The sequence below is a fragment of the Oculina patagonica genome, chromosome 9 (genome assembly GCF_052425735.1).
Source record: "Oculina patagonica isolate OP01 chromosome 9, crgOcupat, whole genome shotgun sequence".
Lineage (NCBI taxonomy): Eukaryota > Metazoa > Cnidaria > Anthozoa > Scleractinia > Oculinidae > Oculina > Oculina patagonica.
The window spans coordinates 3588565-3608261 of NC_135766.1; the positions used below are offsets into that span (position 1 = coordinate 3588565).

General features: G+C 39.6%; 2 protein-coding genes across 3 annotated transcripts; one reads left to right on the forward strand and one right to left on the reverse strand.

Annotated features, from left to right (window-relative positions):
* Nucleotides 1-1610: 1610 nt before the first annotated feature.
* Nucleotides 1611-15429, reverse strand: LOC144665253 (cytochrome P450 4V2-like). 2 transcript variants are annotated; one of them, XM_078526462.1, is made up of 15 exons: nucleotides 15356-15429; nucleotides 14919-15161; nucleotides 13543-13655; nucleotides 13293-13365; nucleotides 12061-12073; nucleotides 9844-9964; nucleotides 9648-9717; nucleotides 9027-9096; nucleotides 7623-7749; nucleotides 6833-7018; nucleotides 5476-5578; nucleotides 4360-4427; nucleotides 3472-3538; nucleotides 2463-2642; nucleotides 1611-1947 (listed from the first exon to the last, which is right to left on the reverse strand). In XM_078526462.1, the coding sequence occupies exons 2-15, from the start codon at nucleotides 15082-15084 to the stop codon at nucleotides 1787-1789; spliced, it is 1518 nt and encodes a 505-aa protein (XP_078382588.1). In that variant the 5' UTR covers nucleotides 15085-15161; nucleotides 15356-15429; the 3' UTR covers nucleotides 1611-1786. The 2 variants fall into 2 exon arrangements, with proteins under 2 accessions (XP_078382588.1, XP_078382587.1); XM_078526461.1 differs by having other exon boundaries at nucleotides 14919-15233; nucleotides 15356-15412.
* A 301-nt stretch (nucleotides 15430-15730) lies between these two features.
* On the forward strand, nucleotides 15731-17762 carry LOC144665409 (cytochrome P450 4V2-like). The gene is made up of 3 exons (XM_078526666.1): nucleotides 15731-16055; nucleotides 16818-16933; nucleotides 17633-17762. Exons 1-3 carry the CDS (start codon nucleotides 15881-15883, stop codon nucleotides 17741-17743), a joined length of 402 nt encoding a protein of 133 aa, XP_078382792.1. The 5' UTR covers nucleotides 15731-15880; the 3' UTR covers nucleotides 17744-17762.
* Nucleotides 17763-19697: the final 1935 nt, after the last annotated feature.

A 19697-nucleotide genomic window follows, 5' to 3' on the forward strand; every position in this document is an offset into this window, starting at 1 on the left:
ATTTTGACCGTTGAATCAAAGCTTTTGAAGTTCACTTGAATTGAAAATTGAAAGAGCAGTTGGCGAAGGATCTACCTGAAAGTTTGGATTATACTGAATGTGTGCAGAACTGTGGTGAAAACTGGATGTTTTCTTGCACAAAGACGTTTTCCTGAATATTCGTGGAGGATCTTGGTTGAATAACACTTGATGTTGCTGCCGATAAATCTGCGGTATTCATTTCTGCCGATGCCGGACGAAGAGCGACTTCACGGTAAGCAATTGTTTATCGTTTTAGTACTCGAGTTGTGTGCACACAACTTGCACAATTTGCAGCAATTTGCAGCAATTTGCGCAATTTGCAGCACAATGTCCATGGACATTGTGCTGCAAATTGCGAAATATGAAGTCTTCTCTTACTTTGACAAACATCAGGCTAAATTTCTTAGCCTTTTTTTGTCTTTTCTGGTTTCACCATCTTCTTGTATTCTTAGTATTTGCGATTCAGAAACGCCGGCGAAACGCGAGTTTACGCCGGCCATTTTGATTCAGTTTGGATCAAGCATTATTCACTCCGTAGGGAGTGAATAATGCTCATTAGCCCGAGATAGCGAACCAATCAGATTGCTTGAAACACCAAGATCACTGAGTGTGTATATACTAATATTGTATATTCCTTGGTATTAATTATTAACCTTTTGATCGAACGATATACGGTAGTTACCGTATACCGTAAAATTCCGGTTATACCCCCCCCCCCCCCCCCACAGCTTATAACCAGAATTTTACCGTATACCAAGCAGTCAAGTGAATAGTGCTTTTCACGTGCGCTGATTGGTTAACTCGGAGATTGTTAGCAAAGAAGTACTATTCACCTCCGAGTAGTGAGTAGTGGTCCTTTAGTTGACTTGTTTAGTATACAGTGAAACCCCGCTTTACGGACACCCGCTTAATAAGGACACCCCGGTATTACGGACAGTTTCGACAGTTTCAAACTGCCATACATTGTCAACCCCGCCTTAAGGACACTGTTTATCTGTGCACTGTCAAATTTCATTGTCGCGATTATTTGCTAACTTTACTCTGGTCAAATAATGACAGAATTCGACGAGTTAAAACGATATTATTACAAAAAGTAGCTTAATAGCGTGACTTTCAAAGGTTTTGACGAATCTTCAGTCCGCCTGGTTGTGTCGCAAGCTAAAAACTTTCGTGCAAAGTTAAATTACCGACTTTTTCAGTAGAGTTTCAGTTGCAGTTGCAAAGGAAACTTTATAGAACACGTTCGGTTGCTGTGGAAATGCGTTTTATTTCTTGTTCATCGATAAAACGTGTGTCCGTGACTTTTTTCTGAGACCCCGCTTAATACGGACACCCCGTTAATACGGACAATTTGGCATGTCCCCTTGGTGTCCGTATTAACGGGGTTCCACTGTATACTAAAACAATTTTACACCTTAGTGTCGGTGAATAACTGTAAATTATAAAGCTGCCTGGAACCAATGGTCGTGAGGGGGGGGGGGGGAGGGGGGGACACACGTATTAAGTTATCACCATAACAGGGGTTAAGAAGTTATTTCAAGCCACCAAGCACTCACTTAAGAACCCGTCTCTTGAAAACTACTGCACAGTTTCTTATTCATATATTATTTTATTGGTTTGACTTGACTGTGTTAGATCCTATCTCTTGATAAAATCATTCTGCACTACGAACATAATTTATGGGCCTTTTCCGCTTCTTCGTGGTGGACATGCGCGGTTATTCTCACAATTATCTCCGTGATTCTGTACTGATCATTCCTTCGTACTAATGTCGTTCGGCCAGGGAAACATATATTCCTTCTTTAGGTCTGGTTATCAGTTCTGCGCATGGCCGAACATTATCAAAGGTCTGCGTGGACTCGATGCTAAAATTACGCAACACGTGAGCCAGGACAAGTTTCTCTTCGAGAATAGCAAATCGCTGACCTAAAAATAAAAAAAAAAAATAAGATGAGGGAAAATAATTTACAAAAGCAAGACAAACAAATTGTCTGTTGGAAAACATGGCAAAGAAACGACTTTTCCTTTCGAAATTCTTAGTACATGTTAAAAATTGGCCTTTCCCAAACTTTTTTTTGTCCATTACAACACATGCACCTGTAATGCTAATGCACGACTCAGCTAATCCACCGAAAAAGATGAAGCGTAATTTGCCGCGGACAAACAGACAGACAGACAGACAGACAGACAGACAGACAGACAGACATACCAGACAGACAGATAGACAGATGAGAAAAACAAACTATGAAATGACGACAGAAAATCATTGCTTTTAATTTTACTTTCATGTCACCAAACAGACAGACAGCAGACAGACAGACAAACAGACAGACAGGCAGGCAGGCAGACAGACAGGCAGACAGGCAGACAGACAGACAGACAGACAGGCAGGCAGACAGTTAGACAGACAGACAGACAGACAGACATACAGATAAACCTACCGACACAGTTCCTTGGTCCTGCTGAGAAAGGAACAAACGCGTATGGATGGCGACCTTGACTGTTCTCTGGAAGAAACCGATCAGGGTTGTACTCAAGCGGTGCTGGCCAAACGTCAGGGTTCCTGTGAAGTCCGATAGGCATAACCCCAAGTGAAGCTCCTTTTGGGACTTTGTAACCATCTACAAGTTAATTTCGAAAACATTTGTTTCACCCCCTTTATGAGTCAATTGATGTCGTAGTATAGGTAAGGCCTTTCTTAGCCCAACTTACTTACAGCTCTTGGAACATAACTACGGTTTCTGTAGCAGGAGGCGGCTAGAGTATTGCTACTCCCCCCTGGATGGGATGCTAGTCCATCGCAGGTTACTCCTCCGCATTCTGACAGGTTGCCCCAACCATTCGCCGATGCCAACTCGTAGGTGGGTAGCGGCACTGTCCAAGTGCCTTTCCCAAGAACACAACAAAATGATCCCGACTAGGGCTTGAACCCGGACCGTTTTATCCGTAATCCAGCAACCTGACCATTAGGCCACTGCGCCTTCATAATTAATGACGGTTTAACTTCTTTAACTTTAAAGTCTGTGAATTAAATCCCAGTGTGTCAAAATCGGAACTTGGAAAGTGTGTTTTTCTTTTTAATTTATATTGATCGCGGTCATTACAAAGCTGACCGCGCCAAAATGTACAGGTGTGACAGATATATTTCTTATCAAATCTGACTGGTTCATACGCCTTTATTTTTAAATCAAAGATCACCGCATAGATCAATTTAGGTGCATGTTCATTAGCTTTGAATGCGATAGTAAATTCACATTCTACACATCTACAGTGAAACACATTTAGGTCAGAACTCTCAAAAAGGGTTGGTGCAAAGCTCTGCTTACGCTAAAAGCGAACAAAACACCAAGCCAACCATTAAACTATTGAACGAAAGAAGTAACGGACGGACGGACGGACGGACGAGTAAACGAACACGTGAACGAGCAAACGAATAAATGAAACACGTACCCAATTGACACTCTTCAGAAGTTGTTCTTGCAAAAAAGGGCACAGATGGAAACAAACGCTGAGACTCCTTGAAAAACAAACAAACAAACAAACAAAAATCAGTATAATGACAACATGTTTGTATAGCAATAAAAAATAGGAGATTTAGGTTATATTTTTTTTCCGCAAATTGACGCGTTCGCGATAAAATATTTGGGCGCTTTCTATCCCAGCTACATCCTTCAAACTCGGTGGATAAGAACTTTTTCCTAGTATCTTAACTTTATAAATCACAAGTTTTCCAGAATTCAATGTTTGTAAAAGATATTTGTCGTCGGATTCTCATACAAACACTGTAATTTCTACCCGCTTTGTCTACTCGTCAAGATGGCGTCGAAAACCGTGATAAAACCTATCGTTTTGCAAAGGGCAGACTGCGAGCATTTCCTTTTTTTCTCGCATCAAACAAAGGTTACCAAATCATTATAGACGGAACGTGAAATCTGACTGTCTACTCCGCTAACATTACTGAAAGAAAAAGGAAATTACTTAAGAAATGTTCTCTGGATGAAAAAGAATTCCTATAGGCGAATCAGAAGACACGATCGGTTCCCAACGATAACCGCATGTCACAGGCTTACAACACGAGTCACGTCGTGTAAATCAACCAACCACACCCTTACGACAGACGCGCGTGCTTGTACAGGGTGTAAATGGTCCGTAGTCATGTCTAGAAATTAACCTTTCATATCACATCGACGAACTGTTATTTTCAGGACAATTAACTCGTTTTCCACTATGAGACGTTTCTCACTAGACTTTGTTTTGATAGGGAGACAAAAAACTTTCGGAAATGGCCGCAGGAAATTTAACATGCTTCCGTAAAGTACCGTGGACAATATAATGTACCTTAATTACACATTCCAGGTAACGCAGCTCCTTCAAATCCTCCACTGTCATTGTGTCTGGACGTTGTTCTATAATATTTCATAATTATGTAAATTGTTTTAAATATTATAACTGCAATTTTGTTTCAGTATAATCTTTGTAACATTTGCGTTACAAGCACAACACTACAGTAGTCTAGCAGCTTTTGTAACATTTTAACTCTACTGCTCCTGTTGTGAGGCAGGTGCTATTGTTTTAAAGGTTAATTGCATTGTTCCTGTTGTTTGTTCTATTGTTATCTTGAAGGATAGCGAGCCATTCATGTGAGACCTTAACAATAAGAAAGCAAGAGCGAGAGCTGCTACTCGATCCCTCTAGTGTACATAGCAGTTGCCAATGTTTTGGGGGCAAGGGGCATTGTTCCTGTCGTTTGTTTTTAAAATTCCGTCGAAAGTGTAGGAGGTGGGTGAATAGGGGTATGCAAATCCGGAGATCCGTCATAATTTAATGACCGAATCCGTCGATCCGTTGTAATTTAATGGCCAAATCTGTCGATCCGTGAAAAAAGGTCAAACATTCGAAACCAAATTTTATTTGTTGCTAGGATTTGTGAAAAAAAAAAACGTCCCTGGAGTTGTTTTGTGATAGCTAAGAAGTAATCAGCATTTTGCCACATTAATTATCTGTTGTTGATCCTGACTTGTCGTCCAAAACGCGTTATGGCTCCTACTAGAAAGAAAAAAATATGCTTGAATCTCCCTCTTCCAGATCCGCGATCCGAACCTTATTAGAAGCAAAATCCAAAATCCAAAAATTGGATGAAACCGCGATCCGCTTCAATTGCAGGATCCGCAAATCCGTTAAAAAAATTTGCTCTGAATTCGAAATCCGGGCAAAAAAAAAAAAAAAATTGTCAAAATCCGTCGATCCGTTTTCCTATTCACCCACCTCGTGTAGCAAGCCATTCATGTGAGACCTCACGTGAGCTGTTACCCGACCCCTTCTTTTGTAGCAGGTGCTATTGTTTTTGAGGTTATGAGAATTGCGCCTGCTGTTTGTTCTAAGACTCTTTCAAAGGGTAGCGAGCCATCGACATGTTAGACTTTGCGAGAGATGCTTAATGACCTCAACACTTACCAAAAAAGCTGTCCACTTCGTCATGAACCTTTTGCTGTATTAAAGGATGTCGAGCAAGAAGATACAAAGCCCAGGTGATGCCAGCGGCTGTGGTGTCATGACCCTTTAAAAATAGTAATAACCAAAAGAGCGATTTTTACTTGGGTGTAAAATTAGTTTGCATCTGCTTTGGTTTTGAATTACAACGCCAAGTACTTGGTTTAGAAAAAAGAATGTCCCAATTTCCCAACCAATCAGGAGTAAAACCAACACCAAGTGCGATTCGATTCCACGAGTTTTCCCGCGCTTCGTGCCGGCTACATGTATTTGCTTTGTGTTTAGATCGGTATACTGGATTGTCAGCGTCCTTTGTGATTGGCCCGGGTGGTTACTTTGGTTTTGGTTGAACGCAACTCAATAAAAAAATCTCTAAATACAGTCAAATTTTGCTAATCGGGCACCTTCTTCAGACGGACACTAAGTTACATGCGTGGTCCCAGCTTTTTACAAACGCTAGTCTTCATCTTGCGATGAGGTCGATTGTTTACGTGTCGCCTGGTTCACGGCTATTGGTGCATTTCGATCCTCATTATTATTCCGGCTGTTTCGTGCACCAAAAGCAGCGAACCAACATGCTAGCGACACGTAAGTAATCGACCTCATTGCCTGATGAAGAGTAGTAAAGCAGTCGAAACGTCGCAATCAACGCCTCAAACGAATAAACATCCATCTTTCCCATCTTACACCCGGTGAAAAATGAACACATCTTGAATGACACGCGGTTTAAATTTGTAAAACATGATTCGGATGACCTGTATAGATAGTCAGTTTTGAATACAAAACCACCGCAAAAGATCTGCTGTTCTGTCTTCAATCTTGCCAACCAAAGAGTTGTGTCTATGGCCTATACGGGGACGTGCCGCTGGATAGGGTATGGTTTTTGACTCCTCCGGTCCTGAACAGGGTATATAATTTCAAGCTCCTCTGTCCTAAACAGGGTCTGAAGCTGTCCTAGACGGGGTATGGATGCAAGACTGTCATCCATGTATTTACATTGTTTTCGCTTTCGCTTCAATAAAAAGCATTATTTTATTTGGTGGGATCGGTGTTTTCACATTTCAATGCGTCAAACATCGCGTACGGGACGGAATCACAATCAAGCGTAAATGATTGTTGATGCTGTCCTTAATCCTAAATAGGGTCTTAAAATAGCGGGTGTTGTCCTACACAGGCCTAGGGTAGGTATTTTAAGTTTTTATTGTCCTAAACAGGGTCAGGGTTTCAAACCTCCAGCGGCACCCCTATACCAAAACTTAGGTCAAGTTCCCCCCCCCCCCCCCCCCACCCGGGTGTCTAGGCAGCATAGAAAAGCACCTACCTCGAACATAAACGTATCCACTTCTTCTCTGACTCCTTCTCGTGAGATTTCTCCATTGTCATAAGATTCTAGTAACAGATCAAGGAAAGCAAGACGCTTTTTTGGTCTAAATTCGCCATCGTCCTTCTCCTCAGCTTGAGACTGTTTTTTCTTGGCTGCTCTGTTGGCAATTCGCTCGTCGATTACCTAGTTATTTTGTGGAGAATAAATGGTCAGATGAACAACAATCTAAACCCTCGCTCCCCTCACAAAATATCTTAGCCATATGTTCTGGAAGAATAAGACGATCTGGTGGGAGATTACCTCGCGCGTACTAGTTCGTCAAATTTTAAATCTGCTTAGTTGACGAGTCTAATCGTTTGTGTGACCACGACCTGGCAAAGAACTCCAAACATGTCACGATTCTTGCGTGCCATTCATGTCATGTAAATTTCTCGTCGACTTTTTAGCCCACAGTGAAACTATCAAAAAGCTCAATACAAAAAAAGCAAAAAAAAAAAAAGTATACATTTATTTAATGTTCGTTATCTAATGGTCATGCACTAAGCTTAGCTCACTTGGCCCGTTCTAAATTGTTTTTCTCATCTTTAAAAAAAAAAAACAGCAACAATTACAACAACAAACAAACAAACACAAACAAACAAACAAAATAAGAACAAAAAAAGAAAATGAGGTTCTGTTTTGAGCCTGACAACTTAAATTGCCATTGAAGCTACATTTGTTAAACGATAATGTTTTTTCGCACATATATTTGACGCAGTGAACAATTACAACAATTTGCTACATGCACCTTGTTGGTAAAGCCGTGGAGAATTTTAAGACATCGATTGTGCTCTCTTCCCGAAGGCGTAAAATAATACACAATATCTGGAAACAGCCACGGTGATCGCTGCCGCATTTGAATCAACTCGCTCATTCTAAGGGTAAAAAAAAAAAATAAACTACTAAACGACTAAACCTTATTGCCTTGTTGTATTCTTTGTAGTTCGCCCGCATCTCAGGCCATTTTGAAGCGTTTTCGGTGAGTTAGCGCTGGCTGGTGGTGTTCCCAAAGAATACAACAAGGCAATAAGGTTAGCAGGTGGTTAGTCGATTTTATTAGCAGAACATTACATATTATTCCTTTTGAACCAAAATCGTTGAGTTCCCATACAAACCCTTATAAATCGCATCTTTGTAACACAACACCGCTCGAAGGTAAGGGTTACGTTCGCTTATACTTTATGAATAATTCACATAGTGCGCTTGGGCCGCCTGTGAAGTAATGCGTGATATATCGATTGACTTAGACAGACCGGCCATTAAAGCGTTTAGTTATGTGCTTATATCTTAGCTCCCTGATAAAACTACAATCTTGTAGGTTTGGCAAAACCAGTTAAGGACCAATTTGAATCAAACCCTTACTGTTTCTATACAAATAAACAGACAAATGAAAAAAAAAAAACAGAACAGAACAAAAGATCTACATTGGTTGCAACGAACACATGCTCTGTACATAAATTGGACTATAAACTAGTGGAGTACCAACAACACTTGAAACAATAATAAATTATTATACAATTGATGACTGTTCCTGTGGGAAACAGAAAATTTTGTTTCCCACGAAAAATTGAGATTCAAAGGGAAACAAAATTAACTGGTTTTCCGTAGGATCAGTTATCATAAGTGCTTTAGTTTCTTGTAGAGCGGTTTTCACTTGAGTGTCGAAAGTAAATTGCGTTTGCTTTGGTTTTGCATTACTATGCTTAGTGATTGGCTTAAAAATCTCGCGCCACTAATTTCTAAGCCAAAACCAAAACCAATCGTGACTCGCTCGCGCACGTTTCCCCGCGCTTCGTGCCAGCTACATGTATTTGCTTCGAGTTTTGATTGGTTCATTGGGTTGTCTGGGTCCTTTGTGATTGGTCAGAGTAATTACTTTGGTTTTGGTTTTACGGCACTCAATTTAAAACTGCTCTTATTATAGTAAGACGAAGACTTCGAAAAATAGCGGACGTTGGTCGACATTCGCGGGCAACTGTGCACTGTTACCCTCTGACGTCATAGATGTTGCAATGTTGCCCGCTCAGAGACTTTTAATTAATGTTAGATTTCATGTGACCTCGAATTAGCCAATAAGAGCCTGTGCCGTTGGGGAAAAAATCTATCTATTTAACAAGAAGCAATGCCCCAATCATGTATAGCTGTCCTGTACCTTAACACAGTATTGACATAAGGCGAATTGGCATCTCCCTGTGCGTTTGGGGATGAGTCCATGGACGTAACTGTTGCAAAAAAAAAAAAAAGGAAAAATAAAAAAAAAACTTTTTCCAACTATTTTTTATTTAATTTAAGAGAATATTTACATTGTGAATGGATATCATGCTTTTATATTTATGATATTCTTGAATGTTAAAGTAATTACTTAACTTGCTTGTATCCATGTGCAGACTGTAACAAATGATGGTTATGAAGGTGCCACAAAAGTTCCCCAAATTTCAACTAGCGAATCATAATTGACTGCTCTCCTGTACTACACATTGGCTACATGTCTTTGCTTCGAGTTTTGATTGCTTTACTGGATAGTTTAAAAATGCCTTTGTGTTTGGCCAGAGTGTTAACATGTACTTTGTTTTCAGATTAGCCGTCTTGCATAACATCCAATCCAAAATTGCTCTAATGCGCTCAATTTGAAGGTAAGACATCCTTAACTCAAACCTTCTTCAACAGACGAATACACTGGCATGCAGTAAATTATCCTTACATGAAATGAACATGTTTAAGACTGACTGTATAATTTATACAATTTTCTAACGCTGTCATTTGATACACTTACTGCATATAATGTCCAATGCACAATGAGAAATGTACGGCATAATGTTGAAGGGGCCTTTTTTGACATTCTTCTGTTTATGTACAGTTCAGGTTAGGAAGAGAAAAAGACAATGTCACATCATCTTCATCATCATCATCATCATTACAAAGTTAGAAAACAAACAAACAAGCAAAAGGGACAGCTGTTACACATGTACCTCAAGTTGTGTGACCAGAATGGCTGCCTGTTCCTCAAACACTTGAATAAAGTTATTCAAGATTTTAAAGTGAAATGTTGGTGTTATTAATCTTCTACGTGTCTTCCACTTTGAGCCATCACTAAAACAAACAAAAAATGCATGTTGATATGAATGCAATGTATAAATACATTTCACTGAGTGACTAATAAATCTTTTATCAAATGTTAATCAATAATTATGAATAAAAAAAATTGCTTTACAAACAGTGTTAATTTTTCGGTTTTTTTTTTCTTTTTACATAAAACTTTTAGCAATCTTACACCAATAAAAAGATTGCTTTTACTTGACAAAAGAAACTTTAAGAAAGCAACAAATTTCACCATAATTTTATATTATGGCAGTTGCAAATTGCTTTGTTTTAGTAGCATTCTGTAGAATACTAAAATATCACCTGACCTACATGTACACCCAAACCCAAGTTTTACAGGTTCTCACTTAAATGATTCTATAGTACTTTCTTTTCATTAGTATACAATTCAAAAGCATTTTGGACAGGTGCTTTTCCATTTTGAAAAACCAAGCGGCGTTGACAAAACCTGGATTGGATCGGATCGGATTGCGGATCGGATCACGGATCGGATCGCGGATCGGATCACGGATCGGATCACGGACCGGATCACGAAAAAAAAAAATAACAAAAATAAAATAAAATAACAAAAAATAAATAAACAAATAAATGGTTGTTAGTAAAAAAAATAATCGGCGTATCAGCGGAAAGCGGAATGGCGTATTATGAATTTTCTTGCCCCAATCGAGACAATGAAACGTACAAAGCCGAAGAAGTCAACGGAGCCGTTGGAAAAAAAATGAAGGGCCTGTTAAGTAACTGATTTCATAAAAAAAAGAAAGAAAGAAAATAAAAATGCCCACTAACTAGGGGTATTTTTAGTTGGTCACCCATCCAAGTACTAGCCTCGCCTAACAGGGCTTAACTTCGGTGATCGGACAAGAGCCGTTGCTTTCCATATGGTATCAGAAAGAGCACGTAATTTTGCTAATAAAAGTTAAGACCAATTTTAGCAGGAAAGTGCCAAATTGTACAAAAGATCCATTTTAACCAGGTATTACTTTTATAACCCTCTCTTATAACCCTCTGTCTCGTCTGACAGTGATACCACAAGGAACGCATTGGTTTGCGTCCGATCGCCGAAGTTAAGCCCTGTTGCGCGGGGTAAGTACTTGGATGGGTGACCAGCTGAAAATATAAATATATCTTGCTGTGGGATTTTCATTTTCTTTCTTTCTTTTTCTTACGCAATCGGTAACTTTTCAGGCCCTCCTTTTTATTTTCCAACGGCTCCGTTGACTTGTTCGGCTTTGTACGTTTCATTGTCTCGATCGGGGCAAGAATGTCCGAAGGGCAGTCACACTGTGCAGTCGCGTTTATAGCTTCTCTTTGAAATCCTCAAATCCTGGCTCTAGATCGACCTCGAAGGATTAATTATAAGATGTGGGTGCCCTTTATTTTGTGGGATATATTTACTGTTTGTTTGTTTGTTTGTTTGTTTGTTTGTTTGCCCAGTTCTACGTAATCAGAAGTCCAGAGATCATATAAGCCGTAAACGACATTGCGGCCTCAGTTGTGTGTGAAATAAAGAAAAAATAGGTTCCAGATACCGCTGTCTGCAGGTCTGCAAAGTGATAATTTATTATTTTAATTAAGTTCATAGCAATAAATTAATAAAGCAATTAAAAAAAAGAAAAAAAAAAAACAGAAAAAAATCTTGTTACGCCGATTCTCGTTACGCCGTTCCGCGTTCCGCCGTTACGCCGATTACTAACAACCATTTACTTGTTTATTTATTTTTTGTTATTTTAATTTATTCTTTTCGTGATCCGGTCCATGATCCAATCCGTGATCCGATCCGTGATCCGATCCGCGATCCGATCCGTGATCCGATCCGATCCGATCCAGGTTTTGTCAACGCCGAAAACCAAGTTCATTCTGAGGGTTAAATCACAAATGGCCTTTCTGAATGGGACGCGGATGTCCATTAACTTGCATAGGAATGGAAAATATGGGGTTTGGTCTCACTTTGGGATTAAGACAATAATGCTAATAAATTGGTCAGTTTTATTCAGGAAACTTAACACTTTGAGCTTACACAGTCTGATGTAATGATATAAATATAAATAACAATATAATAAAATAAAAGAAACGTGTGCTTTACCTACCTGGTCAGCAAGCCTTCATTATAAAATAAACCGGAACAGACCAAAAACAAATCAAGAACAAAACATTGTTAAATAGTAAATATTGTGGTTACCACTTTATCCTGGTTGGATAGTTTGTATGCCTCAATGACCCCCAGAGCTATGTTGGCTTATCTTTTTTAAAAAAAAAAAACTTATTATTCTTAGCAATTTTTGCTTTTTATTACTTTTAATGCACATTTTTAATAATTAATGTTAAGATTTACATGTACAACAGCTCATTTTAGCTAATTTTTATCGATTTTATTATATTGTGATTTTAGTAATCTTATTTTTTTTCACATTATTGTAAAGCGCCTAGAGCAGGCCTGGGTAGGTGCTATATAAATATTTATTTATTATTATTTATTATTGACTGCAGTCTTGTGCACTACAGGAACTTCCGGTAGGCCATACAAAGTTGCCCCCCCCCCCCCCCACCACCACACCTTTCCCCCTGGTCTTTCATGTTGGGGGGTTGGGCCATGGGACTGATTACCCACTCCTGTCGCCTCCATTTTATTTCCAACCAAATTGAAATACATTTTATTTCTGGGATAATTCATGGGGACCAAATTGAATTCTTAGTTAAAATGGGTAGCTCGCAAGAAGGGACTTGTCCTCAGACCTGTTGCAGGGACTAGTCACAGGGATTTCTTCCATCTTGTGTGCCAACCTTAAGAGCTGGTGTCACTTTGATTCTAATGTACAGTACAAAATGGCATATACTTAAGTGGCATTGATTGGCCAGTAAAAAAAAAAAAAAAATCACTGATGGGCAACTTATTCACTTTTAATCCCAGCTTACTAATACTTTGAAACATTATTCTAAGAGCATCTGTGAACAATTGACACCTGCGTTCAGGGTTATGTGCATAACAGCTGTCTTTCTACATCCATCTTTCAACTTTTTCTTTGGATGTACTGTTTGAAATGAGCTTATCAAAACCAATGCATACCGGTATTTGTTTCATGCAAATGAGCTCGCAAGTTCAACAGGTCATCCTAGTGGGCTGTGATTGGTGGATTGATTGATCTGTGTTGTTTGTTTAGCATGTTGAAGAACAGATGTCAAAAGAAAAATGCTATGCATGTAACACTGAAAGTGTTATATGCCCCCCTCCAACACCCACTTCCTGTAATCATATGCACGTGCCTTGCAGTCAGATATTAATCCTGAGTATTCGGTCAGGTTAAAAATAGCTATAGCTCACCTGTTCCCAGCCAAGGATGCACAAATATATAATCTGGTGACTTGCTTGTATGTTTCGAGCTACTAAGAAGAATCTGAAAGAAATAAACATTAACAATTTTTTATAAACAAAAATGATATTAATTGTACAGAATGCTTTCAATGGAATAAAATAATTATGTGCATAATATAATATTATAAATAACAAAAATATTATTTAAGAGCATCATCTCCAGATTATCATTCTTACCACTGTTTATCCCTATACCAACCTCGATCAATTCAGGTTTATACAATAGCACAAGAGAGTACACTGGACTGAGCCACAGACAAAACATTCCACCATTAAACTGGCTTGACCACTGCAAGATTTGCTTTAGGAGGCCTACACAAATTATAATATAAAATAAATGATACATTAAAAATAATAAATAAGAATGCAAGAGGGGTGACGACAGTTTCCAGCACTTTCCAGCTCTTATAACTGGATTGGTCAGTTCTAGAGATTCTGATCAGTTGCTGCAGCTACAAAAATAATATAAAATATCACTTGTTACCATAGAAATACTATGACCTGTTAAAAACAGCCAAAATTTGGCTTATAACTCAAAAATGAGTTTGATGACCCCATGCAACTTTTTTTCGGTTCCATTCAAAAAAAATTTGAGCGGTTTTTTGTGGCTTCAATATTTTTGGCCGTCACAAAACGAGTTTTTTAGCTGAATTTTTTTTTATATATATAGAAAAAAGGAAAATTATGATTCTTTGCCCCCAAGGATAGAATCAGATGAAAGGTAAAGCAGAATTACATTGTGAAACAGATGGCGCTTACCATAAATGATTCGGGTTTTTGTTATCTTCAAGTTGTTGACCATTGATAGGAGACTCGAACTGGGAAACCGTTAAAAAGGTAAGGGGAATTCCAGTTAGTGTGTCCAAACCAGAATCAAATACACCTCCAGAGGTTGTCCACTAGTTCCAAGCGGTATCACGGAAAATTAACCTTACAATTTTTATTCCAACCGAAAATTCTGGTTTTCATGGCTAAACCGTAGTAGGCACCCCAGGTTTGAGTAGCTGCACTGGAGGATAGTCCTAAACTTCGCGCCAGGATTCGAGCCAGGATTTGAGCTAGGATCTGGTTAGCCTAACTTAAACTAGTGCTCTGGTTAGCCTGAATAGCACTCTCGTTAGCCTAAATTATAGCACTCCAATTAGCATACATGAACTTTAGTTTGGGCTGGTTGTGGTTAGGTTTTTTAAAAGGGTTAGGATCCTAGCTCGGATCCTGGCTTAAATCCTGGCTTGAATCCTGGCTTGGATCCTGGCTCGGAGCCTGGCGCGGATGCTGGCTTTTATCATAAGTTTATCTTGCCGCATTGTAATTTATCAACATTGTAAGTTTACAAGTTGTTTTGAAGTCATCGTGTGTGCATGATCCGCTTCCAAACTCTGTTCTATTTCATCGCAGTTAAAGAATCGAGTTTTATGCGATTAAGTCGAGTGTTATTTTCTGGTTGAAACATAATTAATTTATTTAATCCATGACCTATTAAACATGACCTATAAAACATACAATTCATGTAAGCTTTATATGTTCCTTTGAATAAGGGCTATTTACAACAGTACGTTGAAATGTTTCGCTTACCATCGGGAGTCCTTGCAAGTTGCAACGCGTTACCAAACAAAAAGCTTGGTTTTGGTCCAGGAATCTTTCTCACGGGAGCTAAAGCTTGATACTTAGCAAGCAGTGTGATCGCCACGAACACAATAACAGCAACCAAAGAAGAAATCGCAGCGACCATAAAAAACATGATGGTTTCTTGGACGTTAAGCCAGCCGATTCGAAGACGTTTCCAACGTACTTTTTCGGTCCGAATGTACAAATCTCCTTGAGATAAACGGTGAATAAAAATAAGTTTTGAAATTCACTTCGAATCTTGGATATCAGACAGCTTCGATTCTAAACGGGAAAAAATGAGATCAAATCGTTGTAGACAGTATTAAATGCAGTCAGTGCAGAGCTGGACGATTCTGCAAAAACAAAACGCGATCTCAGTATTTATAGACGCTAAGAATTCCGACCTTGAATGCCCCCAGCTGCAGAAATAGAAAGCGTGTCACTCAGCCGCCATGTTGGATGAAACTGGAAACGAATCAATCGACCTTGAATGTCCTTGGCGTGCAGCTCCCCAGGGGACCCCAAATAGTTTTATAGAATGGCTAGAATAAAAACGTGGTTTATTTCAATTTTACACTTGATGAATGAAAAGCACAATCGAGAAAATAAAAGCATATGTTTTTGCAAACTCTCTCGTTGTATTTTCGGTTATAACATTTTAAACGACGAAAACTGGGAACAAATCAAATCAATTGCCCTTGAATGTCCTTGGTAGCGTTCGAAAATAGCTCAGAACAAAGCAAAATGTGGCGCATTGTTTATCTTGATTTCACAAAATAAATCAAACGTTAGTACTGTAGGTGGGCTCTGGCTTTGCCCTTGCTTGTCTTTCGAGGAACATTCACTTGAATTGTCACGCGATTTGATATCCAATAACAATATTGTCACGCTTTTCAAATAAGTCACGCATTTAGCATGGGCCACTTAATATGGCGTTCTTTATAGTTATAGCGCTGGCAATTCTGCTAATAGTTGTTGTTATAGGTATCGGTATACTCATCGTGATTACAAACCGTGGCAATGTTGTTCTTCTCAAGAGACTTCCAGGTTACAAGCCGCATTTGCTGTACGGAAATGCCCTCGAGATGGCAAGAGAACCGGACCGTGAGTAATCTGATTCATCGTTTACGTAAATTATTTAGCTTTGATGACCAACTTACACTATAAGAGATAGATGTTTATATTAGTTTCACGCCAAATGCGTCACGGGTGTAAAGGAATAGGCGACATTCACTGTTTTGGGGCTCTCTTTTTTAAATTTCTTTCTAAGAAACAATCTCTGATCCCGAGTTAGCTCTGCACTGCAGTCATTAGCATAACGATTCAACTCAGCTTTCTATATATTTTGCTCAGAGTGAAAATACTCTAAAGAAATCATATAGTTTATTGTCAGTTTTACCTCGCCTGTGCGCTACCGCGGGTGGTCCCGAGCGTAAAATATCACATAGACTTTCTCTAAGTCATTCGTCACTCGCGGTCGTCGCTTCGCGACCCTTGTCTTCTCGCCACGCTCGCCTACATATAGAGGGTGACTTGGTTGCAAGTCTACGTTTTAGACTTTCACAAAGTCCTACGACGCGCCGTTTAGGTTTGTCGATCATTCCCCTTCTGTTATAACCATGTGTTTTAACAAGGTACATCGTTACTTTAAGTGAGTTGCCTTTTTGTTTTTTTTGTTAGGTTGCGTGATAACCGACTTGCGTGACAAAAATCCAAAATATACATAACACTGGGGTCATATATTCACCTGAAATTCTGAGCCGCACAACTAAAAGATCGATACCCCACCTGGAAATTCAGTACAGACTGCATATTTGCTATACATACCGTAAGTTAAGTTCACAATCGCTTCACTTTGCTTTACAGAGCTTGTTGAGCAACTCATGGAGTGGGTCAACGAACACCCGACTGACGGATTGATGTGTATCTGGTTAGGACCACTATACCCTTTGGTACTGTTATATAAACCAGAGCTTTTAGAGGTGGGTTTGTGTAGCACTAGTTCTTGCACACTTACGAGTGTTATTGTGTCAACTTTGACTTAAAAGACAATCATTTCTTCTATCCAATGATGTACCTAACCGCCCTCGGCCACCTCAAGCCAGCCACCCCAACCCCCCCCCCCCTCCCAACCAACCCCACCTCCAACACCCCCCACCCCGCCTGCCCACCCTCAACTTCTATCTTTTTTTTTTTTTTTTTTTTTTTTTTTACTTCAACTTCAATCATGCCCCTTACACCCCCCCCCCCCCCCCCGTTCCCCTTCATTACTTTAATTAGCGACCTTCAGATTTTACTACGAGTACGAGATCGAGTACGAGTACGACTTTGGAATTTTGACACAATTGTATCCCCCAACCTATAACTCTTCCCTGTTGCCGACTAACACATAAATAAACGTTAGGGGTAAGATTGGTGTGATAAGTGATTATAGGAGCCACACGAATTTGGTTTGAAAACTCGTACTCGTACTCAATCTCCTACTCGTAGTCCAATCTGAAGGTCGCTATTATCTCCTCAGGAGCTCCACCTGGCCCCTGTCTATTTTTCTTCTCTGCCTGATATATACTGAGGAAAATCCACGAAAAAGCGATCTGTGCCCGACATGATTCTCTAGACAAAACATCTGATACGGGCATTGTTTATGATTTTTTTCCTTTTTTCTAATTTTCTTTTTAAAGGTCATTCTGAACAGCTCGAAGCACATTACAAAATCCTATGAGTACCACTTTTTGCATCCTTGGCTTGGAACCGGCAAGTACATTTGTGTTACATTTTTACTCAACCATTGAAATCTTGAAAGAGAAAAACCTTACTTGGGTGTACAGATATAAGAGATACATGTACAGGGCCGTAACAAGACCTTTGCCATAGACGAGGCAAGATCTTGCTGGGGGGGTATTGGGGGCTAGACTGTTCACAGCCCTCTATCTTTTTACGACCGATGAGCGCGGGGAAAGAACGCCCCTCGTGCTTCGCGCTCACGCTCGCTTCGCTCACCGTTTCTCTCACCTTTTTTGCGTTAAAAAATAGAGAGGCTGCGGACAGTAAGATAAATAAGATAAAAACTTATTACCGTGTCTGTGTGTTCAGCCCTTATGGACTAAGTGGGGACACAATTAAAATACCAAAATACTATTAATAATGCTAAGCTAAAAATTTAAAAACTTAACTAAAACAAAAACTAATATTTACAATGTCTAAGCGCAACAGAGTGCAACAGTTACTATGTTGTCCACGTAGTCCGATAGATTGAGTTTCTAATTATTTTTGAATGCAGCCACAGGCGGCGAGTCTATCTGGGGGCATGCTCTCCAGAAGAGTTTTAAATCTAGAAGCTCTGAATCCCTGTCAGAGACATTTTTTCATGAGGTATTTCTTGAGAAAAAATCAATCTTGTTCAACTGAGGATTATTTTCCCAACAAAACATGTTTTTTTGTCATCTTGGGTAAAATCTAGACGAAGCAAGTGCCTCGTCTTGCCTCATGCTAGTTACGGCCCTGTACTAGAGATACTATGTGGGAGGTGTGGTGGCCTAATGGTTAGCGCGCTCGACTCCGAGTCGAACGGCCGGGTTCGAGGCCTGGCCGGGGCGCTGCGTTGTGTTCTTGGGCAAGACACTTACTCTCACAGTGCCTCTCTCCACCCAGGTGTATAAATGGGTACCGGCGAATTTACTGCTGGGGGTAACCCTGCGATGGACTAGCATCCCATCCAGGGGGAGTAGCAATACTCCTCGTCGCTTAATGCTACGAAAACCGGGATAAGCTCCGGCTGTACGCATGTGAATGGGCCTCATGGCTCGAAGACAGACTTTACCTTACCTTACTAGAAATACTATAGCACAATATATTGTTATAGTACTCATGCATTTGTTGATGTTGTTAACATTATTCAACCTCGTCCCCAGTGACACCAGTGCACTTTTCCTGTTGTTGTTGTTGTTGTTGTTGCTGTCATTGTTGTTATTTCCCTTTGCTTTCTGTGAATATTAAAAGTTCATCTACCCCTTTAACTTGCTGTTGTTGTTGTTTGTTGTTTCTACTGCTGTTACGTTTTGCCCACACCAAGTGAACTGATCAGTCACCGGCGCCATCTTCTTCGTATCTTGGTCCAGGTTTATTGACAAGGTGAGCGATAGACTGAACTCGTGCTTTATTTACTAAAACTAATGAGGTCAACATCTTTCATTGCCCGTTAACGTTAATAACATGTACAATCGCATTTCTAATTCTTCTCAAAGAAAGTTTTTGTACAAAATAATATCACCCATTACTAAAACGCGAGAGAAGAAAATAAACAAGATCTAGACAAAAGGTCGTAAGAGAATTTACGTTGAATGGTGACTAATCACAATAGCACGAATTTTAGATTCAACATATATTTTTGTTTGAATTTCAGTGATGGTTCGAAATGGAAGACACGACGACGCCTGATAACTCCAACCTTCCACTTCCAAATACTAAATAACTTCATTCCCGTGTTTGAGGAGCAAGCGTCCATTCTGGTCAGACGTTTAGAGGTAAGCACCAATTAATAAGATGGTGGATTTCTTTCTTTTCCTTTCTCGCTTTCCTTCTATTTCTTTTACTGATATACGAATTAATCTATATAGTAAATATATCCCCGTATCAACTTCTGTTCGTCTGCTTCAACAACAGAGCCGAAGCGGACAACGGTGTTTTCAACATAATTCCTTATGTTGTGAGGTGTGCATTGGACATTATATGCAGTAAGTCACATCT

Coding starts and splice junctions, on each gene's coding strand:
- LOC144665253 (XM_078526462.1), bottom strand. CDS start 15,084: ATGTTTTTTATGGTCGCTGCGATTTCTTCTTTGGTTGCTGTTATTGTG. Junction 9,097..9,647: donor TGCATTGGACATTATATGCA/GTAAGTGTATCA, acceptor TTTTTGCAACAG/TTACGTCCATGGACTCATCC. Junction 7,750..9,026: donor TATGTCAATACTGTGTTAAG/GTACAGGACAGC, acceptor TTTTACCCTTAG/AATGAGCGAGTTGATTCAAA.
- LOC144665409 (XM_078526666.1), top strand. CDS start 15,881: ATGGCGTTCTTTATAGTTATAGCGCTGGCAATTCTGCTAATAGTTGTT. Junction 16,056..16,817: donor GATGGCAAGAGAACCGGACC/GTGAGTAATCTG, acceptor TTTGCTTTACAG/AGCTTGTTGAGCAACTCATG. Junction 16,934..17,632: donor ATAAACCAGAGCTTTTAGAG/GTGGGTTTGTGT, acceptor TTCTTTTTAAAG/GTCATTCTGAACAGCTCGAA.